We start from the raw sequence: 15,194 nt of genomic DNA, 5'->3' as shown, positions 1-15,194 counted from the left end.
TACTTTGAATTTTATCTTATGCTCTCTAGACAGCAATTGGTGTCTGTCCACTTCACTGTAATAAGCAACTCAAATAAGCATAGGCCTAAGAGTTTAACTATAATTAATTAATACATGTATAATTTACAAAAAGTTATAATCAATTGATTCACATTAAAATGTTGCATAATAAAATTCCAATTAAAAAGTAGTTTTAATCACAGAATGAATCAATCTATATACTTATCTTTAATTGTCTTTAATTGATTTAATTGTTCTGTTCCCTTGTGTGTCTGCCTACCATATTACATTTCACCATGTTTCCTGGTGTAACATTTACACTTCTCATTTCATCAGTGTTTTATACACACATGGGCAGTGTGGCACCTTGCATAGCAGCCGTCTGCCATCAGTGTATGAATGTCAAGTCCATATGATAGGCAGAAAAATAAATAAATAGAAAAACAATACAAATTTAAGTCTTTACAATTAATTTTGCAATTTAATTTTAAATTTTAAAAGCAACAGAATAAGGTAACAAAATGACTGGCAATTCTAATAACCTTTGATTATACATTACACTTTTACTCATACTGTATGATTTAAATGCAAATGTAATTCATCTGTTTGATTGAGTTTTTTTAATTGATTATTTTACCAATTCATATAATTCCAAGGCATACACTGTAAATTGTAATTGACCCTTTTTAAGTCCCGCCTCTTTTTGCTCAGTCCTTCAATATCAGGGCAGCAAGCCTTGGTCACCTTTCTCCTTTCCTGTACTTAGATATGTGATGTGCTAGGCTAATCTATGTTGAAAAGATAAAAGAAACCTAACGCAAGACTAGCTAGCTAATCTACATCAATCATTAGCTACATAGTTAGGTGGCTGGTTAGCGTTCGCTGCAGAGTAAAATGCTAGTTAACTAATCTGCATTAATCGTTAGCTAGCTTGTTATCTGATATGTTTGCAAAATTTTTCTAACATAAACTAACGTAACTCAACCCAACCATCTTCAAAATGTGATTTTCAACACAGCATATAGCATATCTAAGTACAGGAAAGGAGAAAGTTGACAGAACATCCGGCCGGGGCTTAGGAAGGGTTAATTATTCAGATGGCACACTCCAGGTTTCAGTGTGGACATGTTGTCTGCTTTTATGTTTGATGTTACTGTTGTTGTAATCCAGTGATTCAGATTTTTGATTAGAAGATTGTTAAAGGCAGACACAATGTAGGAAATCAATGGAAAAACATGTAGAAAACATATTCAGCAATCTAAAACACTCTGCTCTGCCTCAGTTGATTGGCTGTAATGTAAAGAAGGAATCATGTAATTTAATAAATGAGATACACATGCAATAACCTGTCAGTGGTCCAACAGGGAAAAATTTAAATAGACTGATAATATTTGTAAAATTCAGTATAAGGGAACATAGTGAATGTGCTGTTTGTAAATGTTGTCACCTACACTGAAATCAAATGTCTCAGTAACATTGAAGGGAGTTTAGGTCAAAAGTTGCATCACTGTGAGTCAATTATTAAACCAATGCCATCAACAATGCCCTGTATACAAATGCATGATATGGTTTCTGTTAGTTAGCCATGACACAACAGGAGGAGATTCACAAAGCTGCCGGAATGATCAATAATCAATATTCAAAACACAGAGACATGGAGACATCAACAGAAAATAAGGCAGTGATAAAAAAAAAAAAAAAACTCAATTCTCTAACCCCTGTAAACATCCTTTAAAAGACGACTTAACTTTCACGTTGATTATTTCAAACAAAGGATCAAGTTTATTAAAACAAAACAATGTTATAGAAAATATTATATTCCAATAGTTCACGGTCTCTTTCTGTTCAGATTAAAATACATCTAATCGAGTTAATTTACAAAAGATCAGGATCTTCTTATTGTTCATTATATTCATATATTACACGCTACATAAACTAAAGAGGCCTCTGCATATTATTGGTTAAAGTGGGCTTGTGGCGTACTGGAGATTAAACATCACATTTTAAAGCAGCTCCAGTGTTAGTGTAGAGAGCAAACCTGTACAGACACCTTAAGACCAGACAGTGGTATGAAAACAGCTGCTTAGAATTTAAAGATGATAAAACAATTTACCGCAAATGACCCTAAAAACACACAGTCAACTAACTTGAGCTGACTTATTAAATCATTCAAATGTCTTATTTGTCCTAGTGTGACAAAGACACATTTGCTGTCATCACACTGGAAAGTAGGGTTGGATATAGGACTGACTGCATCTGAATTTTAACCAAATTTACTTCACATCTGTAGTGGCGTCTCTCTGTTGGTGATGAGACGATATACAGTATTATTAATGAAAAACTCTCTGCTAAGTTTATCGTGGTGCATTTGTAAAGATTCTAACAAGTGATTTGAAAAAGCTGTCTAGCTCGGCAACATATTGATTATTTATTGATTTGGTTTATGATTTTACTAGCGTTTTGCTAACATTAGCTGATGGAACTAGCTAGCCTACAATTAATGCTTTAGCTAGTTCGATTTACACATCAAATACATTTTTAACAAAGATGGTTTCTGCCATTGTAGGTAGTTCAAGATGTCAGTGGCCATATCCAAGATATTTTAGCGTAATTTTTGTACAGAGGAAGTGGAGATCTTTTATATGTCGATGAGTGAAACACTAGCTAATTAGCTAGCTAGCTAGCTCATTTTGCTAACATTAGCAGATTTAAGATGTGACCACATGTCGCTTTTATCTTTTGACCATCTTCAAAATGTGGTTGTCTTTTCAACATAGATTAGCCAAGCACATAGCATATCCGAGTACAGGAAAGAAGGAAGTTGACTGAGGTTCTTACTGGAGGTTCTGAGGCTTGGTCTGCTATTGGAAGAAGGGGCAGGGCTTAGGAAGGGTCTATTTGTTTTCTGGACATAAGGAGATAATGAAGTCATGATTGCAATTTAACACTTCCGTATCTCGAGACGAGACAAAAAATGTGTTGCAGTGTGTTTCAATTGGAAGCTTTGGTCTTTATACAGTTTCACTAAACCTTTGACATAATACATTAGAATTATCCAATGTATACAGAATAGCTGCAGCTTTATCAGCCTAAAAACCCATGTCAGCCAACCCTAGCAAATATGACTTGTCTCCAACTGAGATTACTATAAAAAGGACTTGCTGATTTCTGTTTTACTATCAACCAGTACTGATGAGTACATTTCTGCTCATCTGCACCAAGCAAAAATGACCCCCCTTCCACCCCCCTAAAAAACCCAACAACATAAAATAAAACATGAAATCATTCAGTCGCTGTCTTTCTTTCTTAAGCATTGTCACTCTCTGGTGAGTCTGTCAGCGAGTCCATTAAAGCAGCATGATTCAAATATATTTTTACTACAATCTTAAAATCCATAGGGAAGTTATATCATATAAATATAATCATAGACGTCATGGGTCATATAGTATGTCGCCTCTGTCAAATTACAAGGAAATAAAACTCTTTTAAACAATCATCTCTTCGGAGTTTGGGGGAGTGGTTGATGTTCCTATTCTTGTCTAATTATAAATCAATTAATTACAATAAAATAACTTAAAATGATAGAATAACTCATGTCTAATGCTAGAGCAATGGCACTGAAGCCCCACCCACTCATGAGGAAAGAACTACCTTTTGATATAAGTAAAGTTTTCTAAAAGAAAAAACTGGAAGTACAAGGAATGGCAGCAATATATCAGCAACAATATAATCTCGTTCCTAAAACTAGGGCAGAAAAGGGGGAGGGGGGCACCAAATAACCAGGATAAACACAACAGAGAGCACGGGCTTCAGAAAGGAGAGGTGATTTGGCAGCCCAACATGTACAACAATTAAAGCAGCCATGGCATAAGATAACACAACATGTAAGGTTATTGTAAGGTTAAGCACTCATGACTCAAGATGAACATTGATGAGATAAGGTCAATCATGAGATAAGATACACATTGACTATATAAAACAACCAGACAGCATGAGGATTATCTTGCTGAGAGGAGAATAGTAGTAATAATAAGCATTTTTTCTTACAGTAAATTTACCTGAGTTAGATACCTGTAGACAGTGGTTAAACAAAAAAAATGACGACCCGACTTAAACCTCAACACTCTGCAGACTTATTGTTTTTTACCCAATGCCCACAGTTTAACCCTCAAGAGGCCATCCTGAATCCTAACTGAACTGTTGGTTTCAAGGGAGCCCAATGAATTCTGTTTCTCAGCCCTGGCTTGTTTGTAATTTGACAGCGTTCATGTAAACCTAAATGAACCACATCCAGTTAAAGGGGTCAGTCTTTCTGGAGAAACATAGTTGATTGCTGAGCCTCATTCCCAGGTCGTCATATACCGTCGCTTTGGGTTAAGGTAAATGGAAACAAACAGGCGGTGTTCTGTTCCCAGGTTATCAAAGCGTGGGTATTTGACGACCTGGAAGTGAGACTAAACAACACGACGCTGTGAATGAGCATTAGCTAGATGCAGAGGATAAAATGAATTTAATTGTGCTATGTCTAACAGTTTAGGTTTTTAGGCAGACGGCATAGTCCAATAGCAAAATAGTGCTAGCTCTGGGCTGGTGCTAGCTCCTGTTCAGAGTTGGTTCAACTTGTGAACCTTGTAAGAACCAGTTTGCTTTTCCATAGGCTAGAGTGGCACACACACTCACACACACACACACCTACGAGAGGCGCAGACTATCACTCGTCAAACCTCGTCTTCGGGTGGACTTGAGTTGGAACGTTCTTGGCCAAAATTAAATATCATACGGTCCCCAATACTCATCACGTGCAGTGAGTACTTTTATACGCCCAAAACTTTTGTTTTTTAGATATATACACGGCTCAGCTAGTATGTACGTGCATATACCCTATACTATACTACATAGGGCATGCTAGTCGGAGATATACGCGCTAGTACATACCGAGCTATACTAGCAGGGCTCACGCCCATCACCTGAGTGCCAGGGCGTATGATAATACGCTCCCAACTATATACGCGTCAGTCATACAAGCTCCGAATCACGCTACATTTTAGGTTCATTTAGTGAATTGCGTGACTGAAAAATCATGGTACTGTATTACATTGATGCTCAACTTTCTCAGACCAGATCTCTGGTGGTCGACTACTTCCTATCACCTTTGATGTATATTATATTGCCTGGCCCACCCTTAATTTAAGGTGTAACAATATACAATTTTAACAGAAAGCCAGCAGCTAATTTCAGTGGCCATGGCATAAAATGATGTTGGTCGAACTCTTTTCTATGACTCAGATGGACTAAAGGTGAAGTCAAGTGAAGACTTTACTGAGCATCAGTAAATGCAGCTGAAGATGTTGTGTTTAAGTACGGGGTCGTAATGCCTTCATGGATTGATTAGTGCATGTAGTGCTGCTGATCACAGGGAAAACACAGCTTTCAGCCTCTACTACCTCCACTTTGCTCTCACACACACACAACACCACACAGAAACACCACACACAACAACCATACACACGACTGACCATCACAATCAGGTGAGATGATGATGATGCTGTTTTAATATTCACTTCTTTGATTCTTCCCTCTCTCCTCGGAAGGTTTCTATCTTTTGAGAAGAAAGAAGGGGTTGACGGGGCGAGACAGTGGTTTACTGAGCAGGTCAGGAGATACAGAGAAGGTAGGGAGGAGGGAGAGCTCTAGACGGCCTCACAGAGGATCTGCTTCAGCACTGTCAGCAGGTGCTTGAGACCATAGATGTAGCCGTGATCGTGGCTCTCGCTCGGGAAAACATGGGCAAAGTCGATCATCCTGACCTCCACCTCTGTGTCTCCTCTGCTCCCCTCCGTTGCGTCACCCCCTTGTCCTTTCAGCTCCTCCTCCTCCTCTCTCCTCCTCCCCCTGCCCTCCCGCTCTCCATCCTCGTCCTTCCCTTCCAGTTGTGATTTGTTTCCGTTTCCATTCGGCGGTTGCTGCGGCTCACCTGTCCGTTTCCACGCAGAGTTGTCTTCTTCACACAGGGCTGAGAGGTTATCTCCAGAAACCGAGCTCACTGTCGTCTCCACAGCATTGCCGTCTTCACTGTTGCCATGGAGAAGACCCTTGGCACAGTGGTGGTGGCCACCTTTTGTGTGGTTGGTGTAAATGGTGGCCAGGCTGTAGTCCCAGGGCACGGACACCTGAATATTGTTGTTGTTGTACTCTGCCACTTCCTCTTCTTGCCCCGCCCCTTCCTGCCTTGCTTTCCCCTCCCCACCACGGCTGCTGTCACTCGGCGATGACAATGTGGCAGTTTTCCCCGTGGTTGGGCCGATTGAAGGGGTGCTAAAAGGGGAAGAAAGGGAAGAGGAAGAGGATGGCAGGCCCTCGTAGACAAAGAGAAGGGAGCTGGCGTAGAAGGTCAGCTGGTGCTGGGACTCAAACCAGCGGAGGATACGCTGCACTCTGCAGATGCTGGCCGACACGGCATCCTTCCTCAGACTAACACCGTTATGGAAGAATTTAGCCAGGCCTGGAGGAGAGGAGAGGAGAGTTTCAAATCACAGTGTCTGATTGACCCTTCATAAGCCCCACCCCTTTTTGCTCCAATAACAGTTGAGCAAGTGAGCACAGAGCAAAATGGGGCGGGGCTTAGGAAAGGTCAATTGGCTGATCCTCCCTCAGCATACATTTGATTAAGCACATAATGACTTGAGAGTTACTCTAAAAGAGTCCTCCTGTGCTTCACTGCCAGTGACTGGTAAGTCACAATGTTCGTAATGCAAACACACACCAACACACACATACCATCTTTAATGGTGTCCTTAACCAGTCCCCTCCCATAGTGCTGGTCGTACGAATCAAACGTGTCACTGCACAGCTTGTACACCTGAAATTTAAGAAAATACATTATGTTAAGAGTGTGTTTGCAGTATTTGTGTTGGACCTTGCCCCTTAAAACACACAATATGCTAATACATACACACGTGTCAGAATTTGCTCATTGCTCAACAAAGACAGCAAATAACTCAGCTCTTATTGTTCCGACCAACCCTCATACATAATATAATTAATAGAATTTACAACACCTCATGCTGAAGAAAAGCCAATGCACATCATTCCTTCTGCTGCCGCTTTATTCTCTGTTATTGTGTTCATCTGTCAAAAGTCACAACTCACAGCACAATGGCAACAGAGGAATGGCTTTGACTGAAATGCTGGCTGTCTCTTTCACACTGATCAAACACTCCATCTAGTGGTCCACAGCGACACTCACACCTTCCTGCTGCCTGCTGAGCCATATCAGGACAGTTACTGACAGTTAGCTGGACCAACACATTTTAGATTTATAATTAAAGAATGTTGATACAATTGTAATTTTACATGAGAACATGCAGATTATTGAGAATGATCTGTGAATGTGAATGTCAGAAAGGGGCAAAGGGCTTATGTGTGTATTTTTCTTCTTGCTGTTCTTTCTCTCCAAAAGAACTCTCTGAACTCTCTGGTCCAACTCTCTGATATGTACTTGAGCAGGATCAGGGGCTTTGTAGTTTTACATGTACAGCAGGAAGGTTTTCTCAGAACTACCCATTATCATCTCTTTATCTTTTCCTTTTAGTTTCTCTCCAACTCTCTCCTCCCTCACTATCATTCCTCCATCAGGAAGATCATTACCACTAATTAGCCTCCTCTTCATCTAAACAAACACACAGCAGAGATTAGTATGGGATTTTTTTCACAGCTCAGTGCCAGGCACATCCTGTTTTAAGCTCCCTGTCCTAAGGTACATCTACTGAGTTCTTTCTAAATTACACGTTCAACACACCTCTGGGCCCCTTTTTACAAACTCATACCGTGCTGGCAACATAATTCAAATCCACAACATTGAAAAACATTAATATCAATTAAATCTACTATAGCCTAAACTTTTAAAGACTACAAATAACTCGATTTTATAATCATCACATTTTTGGAAAACATGAATCAAATTTGAGTCCAAAAAATGTACAGCAGTACATTACATTGTAACTAGTGCTGTGTATTGGCAAGAATCTGACGATACAATACATATCACGATACGGGGGTTACAATTCAATATACTGTGATATCGTAAAGCAGTAAGCAAGATCATATATGTTGATTAGGAAAAAATCTAACTTTAGAAAAACTGCCATGGTATAAAGAACACACACATATGTAGTTATTTATGCAACCAGAAAAGTGTGATCTGTATTTGTATCTATCACAGTCTCTATAACAGCTAACATCATAGCCCTCAGTATTAAAAGATTCATGTAAATTCAGTATACCTTCCTGCAGGAAAATGTTGCAGCCTATAGTACAGTAGCACAGATCAAACACTAAGTTCACCTACACATACGTTAACCTCTACCAATCACTACCAGTCACCGTTCTACAGAGATCACATGAGCAAACATCCACAACCCTTAGTTAGTTTATGACCCGTTTACAAAGGGTGGAGACATGCCGCCATAAAGCTGATGTCCCATCAGTAACAGACAAACACCATCAGGCCTTTCAGGACCAACCATCAATCAATGGGCTATTTCTTCCTGTACACAGAGACTGGCAGTTAGGAGTATATCACTTATTTTCTCAAAACACACATCATGACTGCATAGTTATCAAATTGTCAATCTGAAAATAAAAATGCTAGGTCCATTGGTCCATTTCACAATCAGGTCCATTATAAAGAGCCTTGGTGTTGATTCTTCAGATGCTAATAAGTTGAGGGGTAGTTGCTGATTTCAACTTCCTCGCTTCACCCTTCAACTTAAATCACAAAGTAGAAAGTATGTTGGTTGCAACATGGCAGCCTCCATGGAAGGTGACTTTAATTATGGCACCAAAGTCACATGAGTATCTGAGGTCGAAAGACGGATACATTGCTTTTTTTGAGTAAAGACCTAAACACTGATCATAGGGGTGGAATAAAAATATTTATCACACGTTCTGACAATTGGCCAACTTCAAGTTTATATTTAACCTTTTTTATTTCTTTTAATTTGTTAAGTCCAGTACATTTGATTTATACAGCACAGTATCTCAGTATTTTTTCTTGTTGCTACAGTGTGCTGTAAAAAACACTGATCTCTGACTGGAGGGGGAATATGTATTGTCTTATTATACTGGCAAGCTAGGTTGAAAATGAAAAAAAAAAAATGACAATAACATCAAATGAAACAACATGCTTGTTGCATATAAAAAGTTGGACATTTTAAATGTTAATTCAGCTCATTGGGTGTTTTCTGTTTGTTTCATGCTGTGGGCAGGAAAACCCAAACTAGTACACTTACTGATGATGACAGTGGGCTGTAATGGAAACTGATCAAAGCGATACAAGCTTTTGCTATTTGACTCTCTTCCTTTCCGACAGATAAGAAGTTCTCTATCTCTGTCATCTGTCTGTCTCAGCCATGTGGAAAAACTAATGAGAGACTGTCCTGATGTGTGTTTACTGTTCAGCCTGAGCTCAGGGTTAGGTGTATTCAAACACATGAGAGGGTACTGTTCAGCTTAGTCAACAACCTGAACCCTTTTCACATCCACATGAGTTAAACATTGACATTTTTCCAGTTGTTCGTCGGTATTTCATGTTGATCATCACTGTGTGAATGAAAGGTGTGATCAATTACTTCTGTTATCCTGTTACTAAGGGTGGGGTGTTTGGACAAAAAGTGTACAAGTATCGCATGTACTAACTTGATATCTGTTATTTCCAAAAGTAGTCAGGTTATCAGACATAAGTGATGAATTGTCTCCGTTATGAAGATTTGTCTTCTTTTTAATTTAAATTAAGTTTCCAAGAATATCAGGCTTTGAAATCTCTACTTTGATTTACAACTTTTCAAATGTAGCTTTTCTGTTATTCCTGTCTTGTTTGTAATTATTTTGTAAAGGTACATCAATTAATAAAGTTTGGGAAATAAAACTTCTGTGCAACAAGAGAAAAAAAAAAATCGGATATACATTTTTTCCACGACTGTACAACCGGTCAAACTCACCCTCATGCCGAGGACCAGGAAGCCTATCTCCTCCATCAGTGGGTATTTCTTGATCTGTTGCTCCCGTTTCTCCTGCGAGGCGAACGGATCGTAGCTCCGCTGGCCCAGCTTCACGTCCATGATGCACGGCTTGACAAAGCGCCGGGTCACATCCTCCAGCTTCAGATATAAGTCTGAGGCAGTGGCATAGTATTACTAGCCTGTTTACATGAGGCTGACGTTGGCTTTTCATACAGTCAGTACTGATCATAACATGTTTCTGATGTGATGGAGGTTCTTCCTCGACTTCATGTCTTGTCTGGTTTTTCAACATCAGATGACTGACAAATTGTAAACAGTTTACCAATACTTGCAGTAAAAACCTTATTCATGTCAAATTAATATAATGTGACATTTATAAGAATAAGAAGAATCATTTAGCTGAAATAACAGTAGCTCATAGTATTTGGCTTATAGAGCTGAAATTTCACCAAAAGTGCTGGAGGAATGTGTTTTTTACAAAAGGCAACAGAGTTTATTTTCTGCAATCCAACAATCCAAAGGAAAAATGTATCATTCAATTATTGACATTTTTTTAAAATAAATAACATCAGTATCAGCTTCAAAATCCAGTATCGGCCAGGCTTTAATTACCAGCCTATCATTAATAAAAACTGCCAGTTCACCTAACCTGCATGTATTGTTGGATTTAGATAGAGAGAAAGGGACACACACACACACACCAGTCTCTTACCATTGGGGCTGTCAGGAGAGGACCATGCACCATAGTACTTGGGCAGATGGTTCTGGAGCTCCAAAAGGCATGGATCACAGCAGTCCTCTGCATACACCTAGGACACACATACACACACATCACCACCATCATACTATACTGCGCATATATAGTGACTACCACACTATATATTTAGAGTAGGGGTGCAGCTAAAGATTATTTCCATTATGGTTTAATTTGGTGGGTACTGTTTGGCTTACTCAATTAAAGGTGGGGTATGTGATTTTAGGTATGTGATTCTAGCAAATATCTCAGCAGCAATTTTTGCTTGCAGTTTGCAAACCCACAGCATAGCTAACGTTAGTTACATTACTTGCTGTGTAGTTTGTTTGCACTATATTGAGGTAATTGTTTCAAATCAAATGTTGGAATATACTGAAATATCCACCACCAGTTCCCATCATCCTAGGTGACAGGCAAAGTGCTTGTTTTCTCTGACAAACAGTCCAATACCCAAAATATATTACATTTAGAGTGATTATCTATTTGAATCACTGAACAAAAGACTGTCTGGAACCAGGCTTCATTCTTCTCACATCTGGTTAGTTTTCTGTTGATTGACTAATCAACGAATCAACTTAATATTTAATCACTAATACAGGGTATATGCAGTATTAAAACAATGTAATTATTCTTTTTTCCACTCTGATGATCCAATTCTGATGAACAATTGGATTTTATTAGCGATAATTATTGCATTTTAACAGCAGCCCTATGTTGTTAAATATGTAATATGTGTAATAAAACGTAAAATATTTAACTTACTGATGTTTTGGACCAGCTCAATAATATTTTAGACTACCAGCTGTTTGCAGGTGCCAGCGCAGTGTGAGATGTGTGCGTTGTTGGGATTAGGTTTGATTGGTTTTGTCAAGAGACGCGATGCCATGACTCACTGCTGTTTGTATGAGAGTTGCTGAGTCTGACAGTGCTGCTAAGCTCTAAAGCAAACACTGAAGCAGCAGATACACGCAGGATTACACAGACCTATGTGGAATGTCTGATATTTTATAATGATCATTAAGGATTTATATCCATCCATCCATCAATCAAGTATTGACAGTGTGGTAACTGAAGAACAAGTCATGTGAGTCACAATAGAGGTAAATGCTCATAAAATCATATACAGCTCAGAGTGAGAGAGCTGATCTGATGGAAAAGGGGTCCTCCTGGTCCACATGTCTCTTCCCAATAGTTCCCCTTTGGAGCTACATTTGCAGTGTTTTTGAACAACTCATTTTACCTCTGCTTACCATCTTGAGATAACATTTTAGCTCCTAACTAATAAAACTATTTGCCTACCATCACTATATTGCCTGCCTAAGTAAAGACTCTGTAGCCAAACTCTGTGGCAAATGTCCATACTATTTATTGTTTTGGTAGAGTGGTTTAATTTATGTTTTGTTTATCAAGGAATTTTTTATTTTTTTTCCCCCCACACATCAAGAATTAAAAGTTCATTGCCCTTTAAAAGGGTGAACTTGCATTATTATGCTTATCATTATATCAGTGGCATAAAATGGCAATATTAATATTGTTTAGAGCACTTATTTCTGTGGCACTACATCATCCAAGACAAATAGCTATTGTGACAGGCCTAGTATTAGATTATATTTAAAGTTAATCATTTCATTGGAAAGGACAGATTTGTTTGAAGAGCTGGATTTTTCACACATTTGTATTATTATGATCTGATTTATTCAAGTACAACTGTGTCCCCCTTCTGTATGTAACTGTGTGAGAATAGTAGATTTATGAATGCAGAGGCATTACCATGCTGTAAAACTGCATCTCTCGTGGACCTCTGGGTGGAGGTTGAAGCTGCTTCAGGACTGTTCCATCTGGATGCTGCAAAATACCTACGACCAACACAAAGACAGCACTGAAAACCAAAGCAACGTTTAGCAAAGTTTAGTAAGGATATTGGTGCTTGACTCAGTAAAGAATAATAAGAAACAGCTGACAAAAGGACCCAGTCAGATAACTTCAACCCTTGTTTTAGCATATCAGTGCTGAAGTACAGTAAAATGATGATGAATGACACCGCAATGTTCATCACAGTTCATTCTGAAGTAAATCACTGTAAATGGCAAACATATTCATCTTTTAGCCACGAACAGCTCACTGTGTTCAGTATCTTCAACACTGAGGTTAATGTTAAAGAGTGAATCATAAACTCTGACTTCAGCAAACACACCCACCTTAGTCAGTAGCAATAAAATACAAGTAAAGAGTAAAGAGAGATGACGTGGGAGGACAAAAAAGCACTGGTGGAAAGACATGATAAGACACAAAGAAGAATCTGTCTTGTGCTGCTGAGAGGAAAATAATTAGACAGAGGGAGCAGCAAGAGGGACTTTTCCCTTAGTATAGATAGGACCATAAATCTTTATGAGCCGTCAATGACAAACTCAACTGTCATTACCGTACACATTTACGTTTACAGCGTCTGGCAAACATGAACCTTTGTTCACAAATTCAACCTGATATTGACATCAGACAGGAAAAGGGACATGGAATCTGATACTGTTCGAAAAAAATCTAGGAATCTGTATTTATCATAATATCTCAGAGCAGAAAAAATTGTTCTCACTGATCCAAAATTCTCAGTCACACATTATTTGGTTCTACTTTCAGGACTAGGAGTGGCATTTTATCAATCTTCCTAACTTAGGACAGGATTCCTGTCTCTGCGAACATGTAGGATAGCTCCAGAGCAGCTGTTAACTGTCTGGAGTTGCCAGGTGTTTCAGTGGAATGGATGGATGATGGTGTGTTCTTTTAGGCTCAGGTAAGATGACCAAATACAAACCAGAATGGCCAGTTAGACTATATAGGGCAGGATTTTACAACTCTGGAAAGTTATTAGGCCAGATGACATTGCATTTTGCTGCAGTAAAAGACGAGCAAGGTTCAACAACTCTGTGTTATTTGCTGGATCACTCTGCTATGTGGAATGTCTATTTTATAATAACATAATTATTTTATAATAATATTTTCATAATGCTTTAAACGAGCTCGCTATGGCAGAGGTTGCCATAGCATTACTCAAAAAAACTCCCTGGTAGCCATTACGTGTAAATACCTGTGTTGTGTTTGAATTTTCATGCTGTGTTTAAATGTCTATCCTGTGGTAATGATGTGTCCATATGTTTATGTACAGACTGTGGCAACACATTTCCTGAAAATGACAATAAAGAACCTATCTATACTTCTTAAAGGGAGCTTGGTGCAGGGAGCTTTTAGTTGAATTCAAACTGCTAATATGTAAAATTTGTAACGTTTTGTCACCACTACAGAAAGACTAAGTAACTACTAAAGTATGACAAGGTTGCATCACATTGGCTGCTGTTATTAGTTTGATTAATGCTTTGATAATGTGATGCTGGCTGATTATCCTCAGTTTCTAATTTCAGTATGCTGTAAATGGTTGCCCTTTCTGTAAAGTTTTTCGAGGACTTTCCTAATTAAACATGATGTGCTTGTTATTAATGGTGTTATTAAGGATTCCTGATGAAAAGTAGTTTAGAGACCACAACGACTTCAACAACGATTCCAAGACTGAAAGTTGTGTAGCGTGAACAGTACAAAGATCACAGTACAAAGATAAAGTCATGTAGTGTGACCAAGGCTTTAGTTACAGCTCATGTATCCTTCACTGTTTTGTGTTGTATTAAATTTGGAATGAAGTAAAATTTTGAGTAGGACTCCCAGTCTGTTTCCAGTGTAGACAGAAAGATGCAGCGAGGAAAAGATAAGTGTGCCGTTACGTCATCACATGCTGCTGACGACAGCTGATTCCAGATGGACTGAATGAACCTGCAGTGGAAGGATTAGTCTGCTCTCTGGCTCATTTCTAGATTCTTCTAAGAACACACACCGAAATACTAATCAATATAAAAAAATCACCTGCAGCTTCAGTGCTCCGCCTGTGTCTACACAGGATGCGTTCAGGCACAGTAGGCACAATCACTGTAGTTACGCACTTGAAAACAGAAGAAAATAGTCTTGAAGCATAAAAATATGCATTTAATGGGAATAAAATAGGAGTGTTTTGTGGAAGTTGTGCTACAGTTTGTGAAGCATTAGTGACTTTTATGTTTACATGGTTAACTGATTTTCCAGCTGCTCCAGATGTTTCCTAGCAACCGCTTTACACATCACTAAGTCTTTACTTGTTAAGACAACTCTTAATTATTAATGATGCAACCCAATTTAGCAAATGAGTAGCTTGAAACCATCTAGTAACACATCTAGTAGGTTACAAAAAGGATGTGTGAAGACAAACTATTAGTAAGGAGATCCACTTACGGATTCCAGCATCAATAATAAACTCTGGAGGAACATTAAATTGCCAGTTGATCCTTTTGGAAAAGGTCTGGCAGCGCAGTATGCCTGCAATGGTCAACTAAATAACATGACAG

At 38.7% G+C, this 15,194-nt stretch overlaps 1 protein-coding gene across 1 annotated transcript in view; it reads right to left on the bottom strand.

The window, feature by feature from the left end:
• Nucleotides 1-5,048: 5,048 nt before the first annotated feature.
• The window catches only part of ipmkb (inositol polyphosphate multikinase b), an 18,280-nt gene continuing 8,134 nt past the window's right edge, over nt 5,049-15,194 (bottom strand). The window contains exons 2-6 of the mRNA XM_035671725.1: nt 12,544-12,629; nt 10,732-10,828; nt 9,999-10,171; nt 6,778-6,859; nt 5,049-6,502 (exon numbers count right to left, since the gene is read on the bottom strand). Of these exons, the coding sequence (XP_035527618.1) occupies nt 5,691-6,502; nt 6,778-6,859; nt 9,999-10,171; nt 10,732-10,828; nt 12,544-12,629 (1,250 nt within the window). The 3' untranslated portion in view covers nt 5,049-5,690. The remainder of the gene's footprint in view (nt 6,503-6,777; nt 6,860-9,998; nt 10,172-10,731; nt 10,829-12,543; nt 12,630-15,194) is intronic.

Source organism: Morone saxatilis, unplaced genomic scaffold, assembly GCF_004916995.1.
Source record: "Morone saxatilis isolate NCDOM2014 unplaced genomic scaffold, NCSU_SB_2.0 Contig1, whole genome shotgun sequence".
Lineage (NCBI taxonomy): Eukaryota > Metazoa > Chordata > Actinopteri > Moronidae > Morone > Morone saxatilis.
This window is presented reverse-complemented; position numbering and strand designations above follow the sequence as displayed.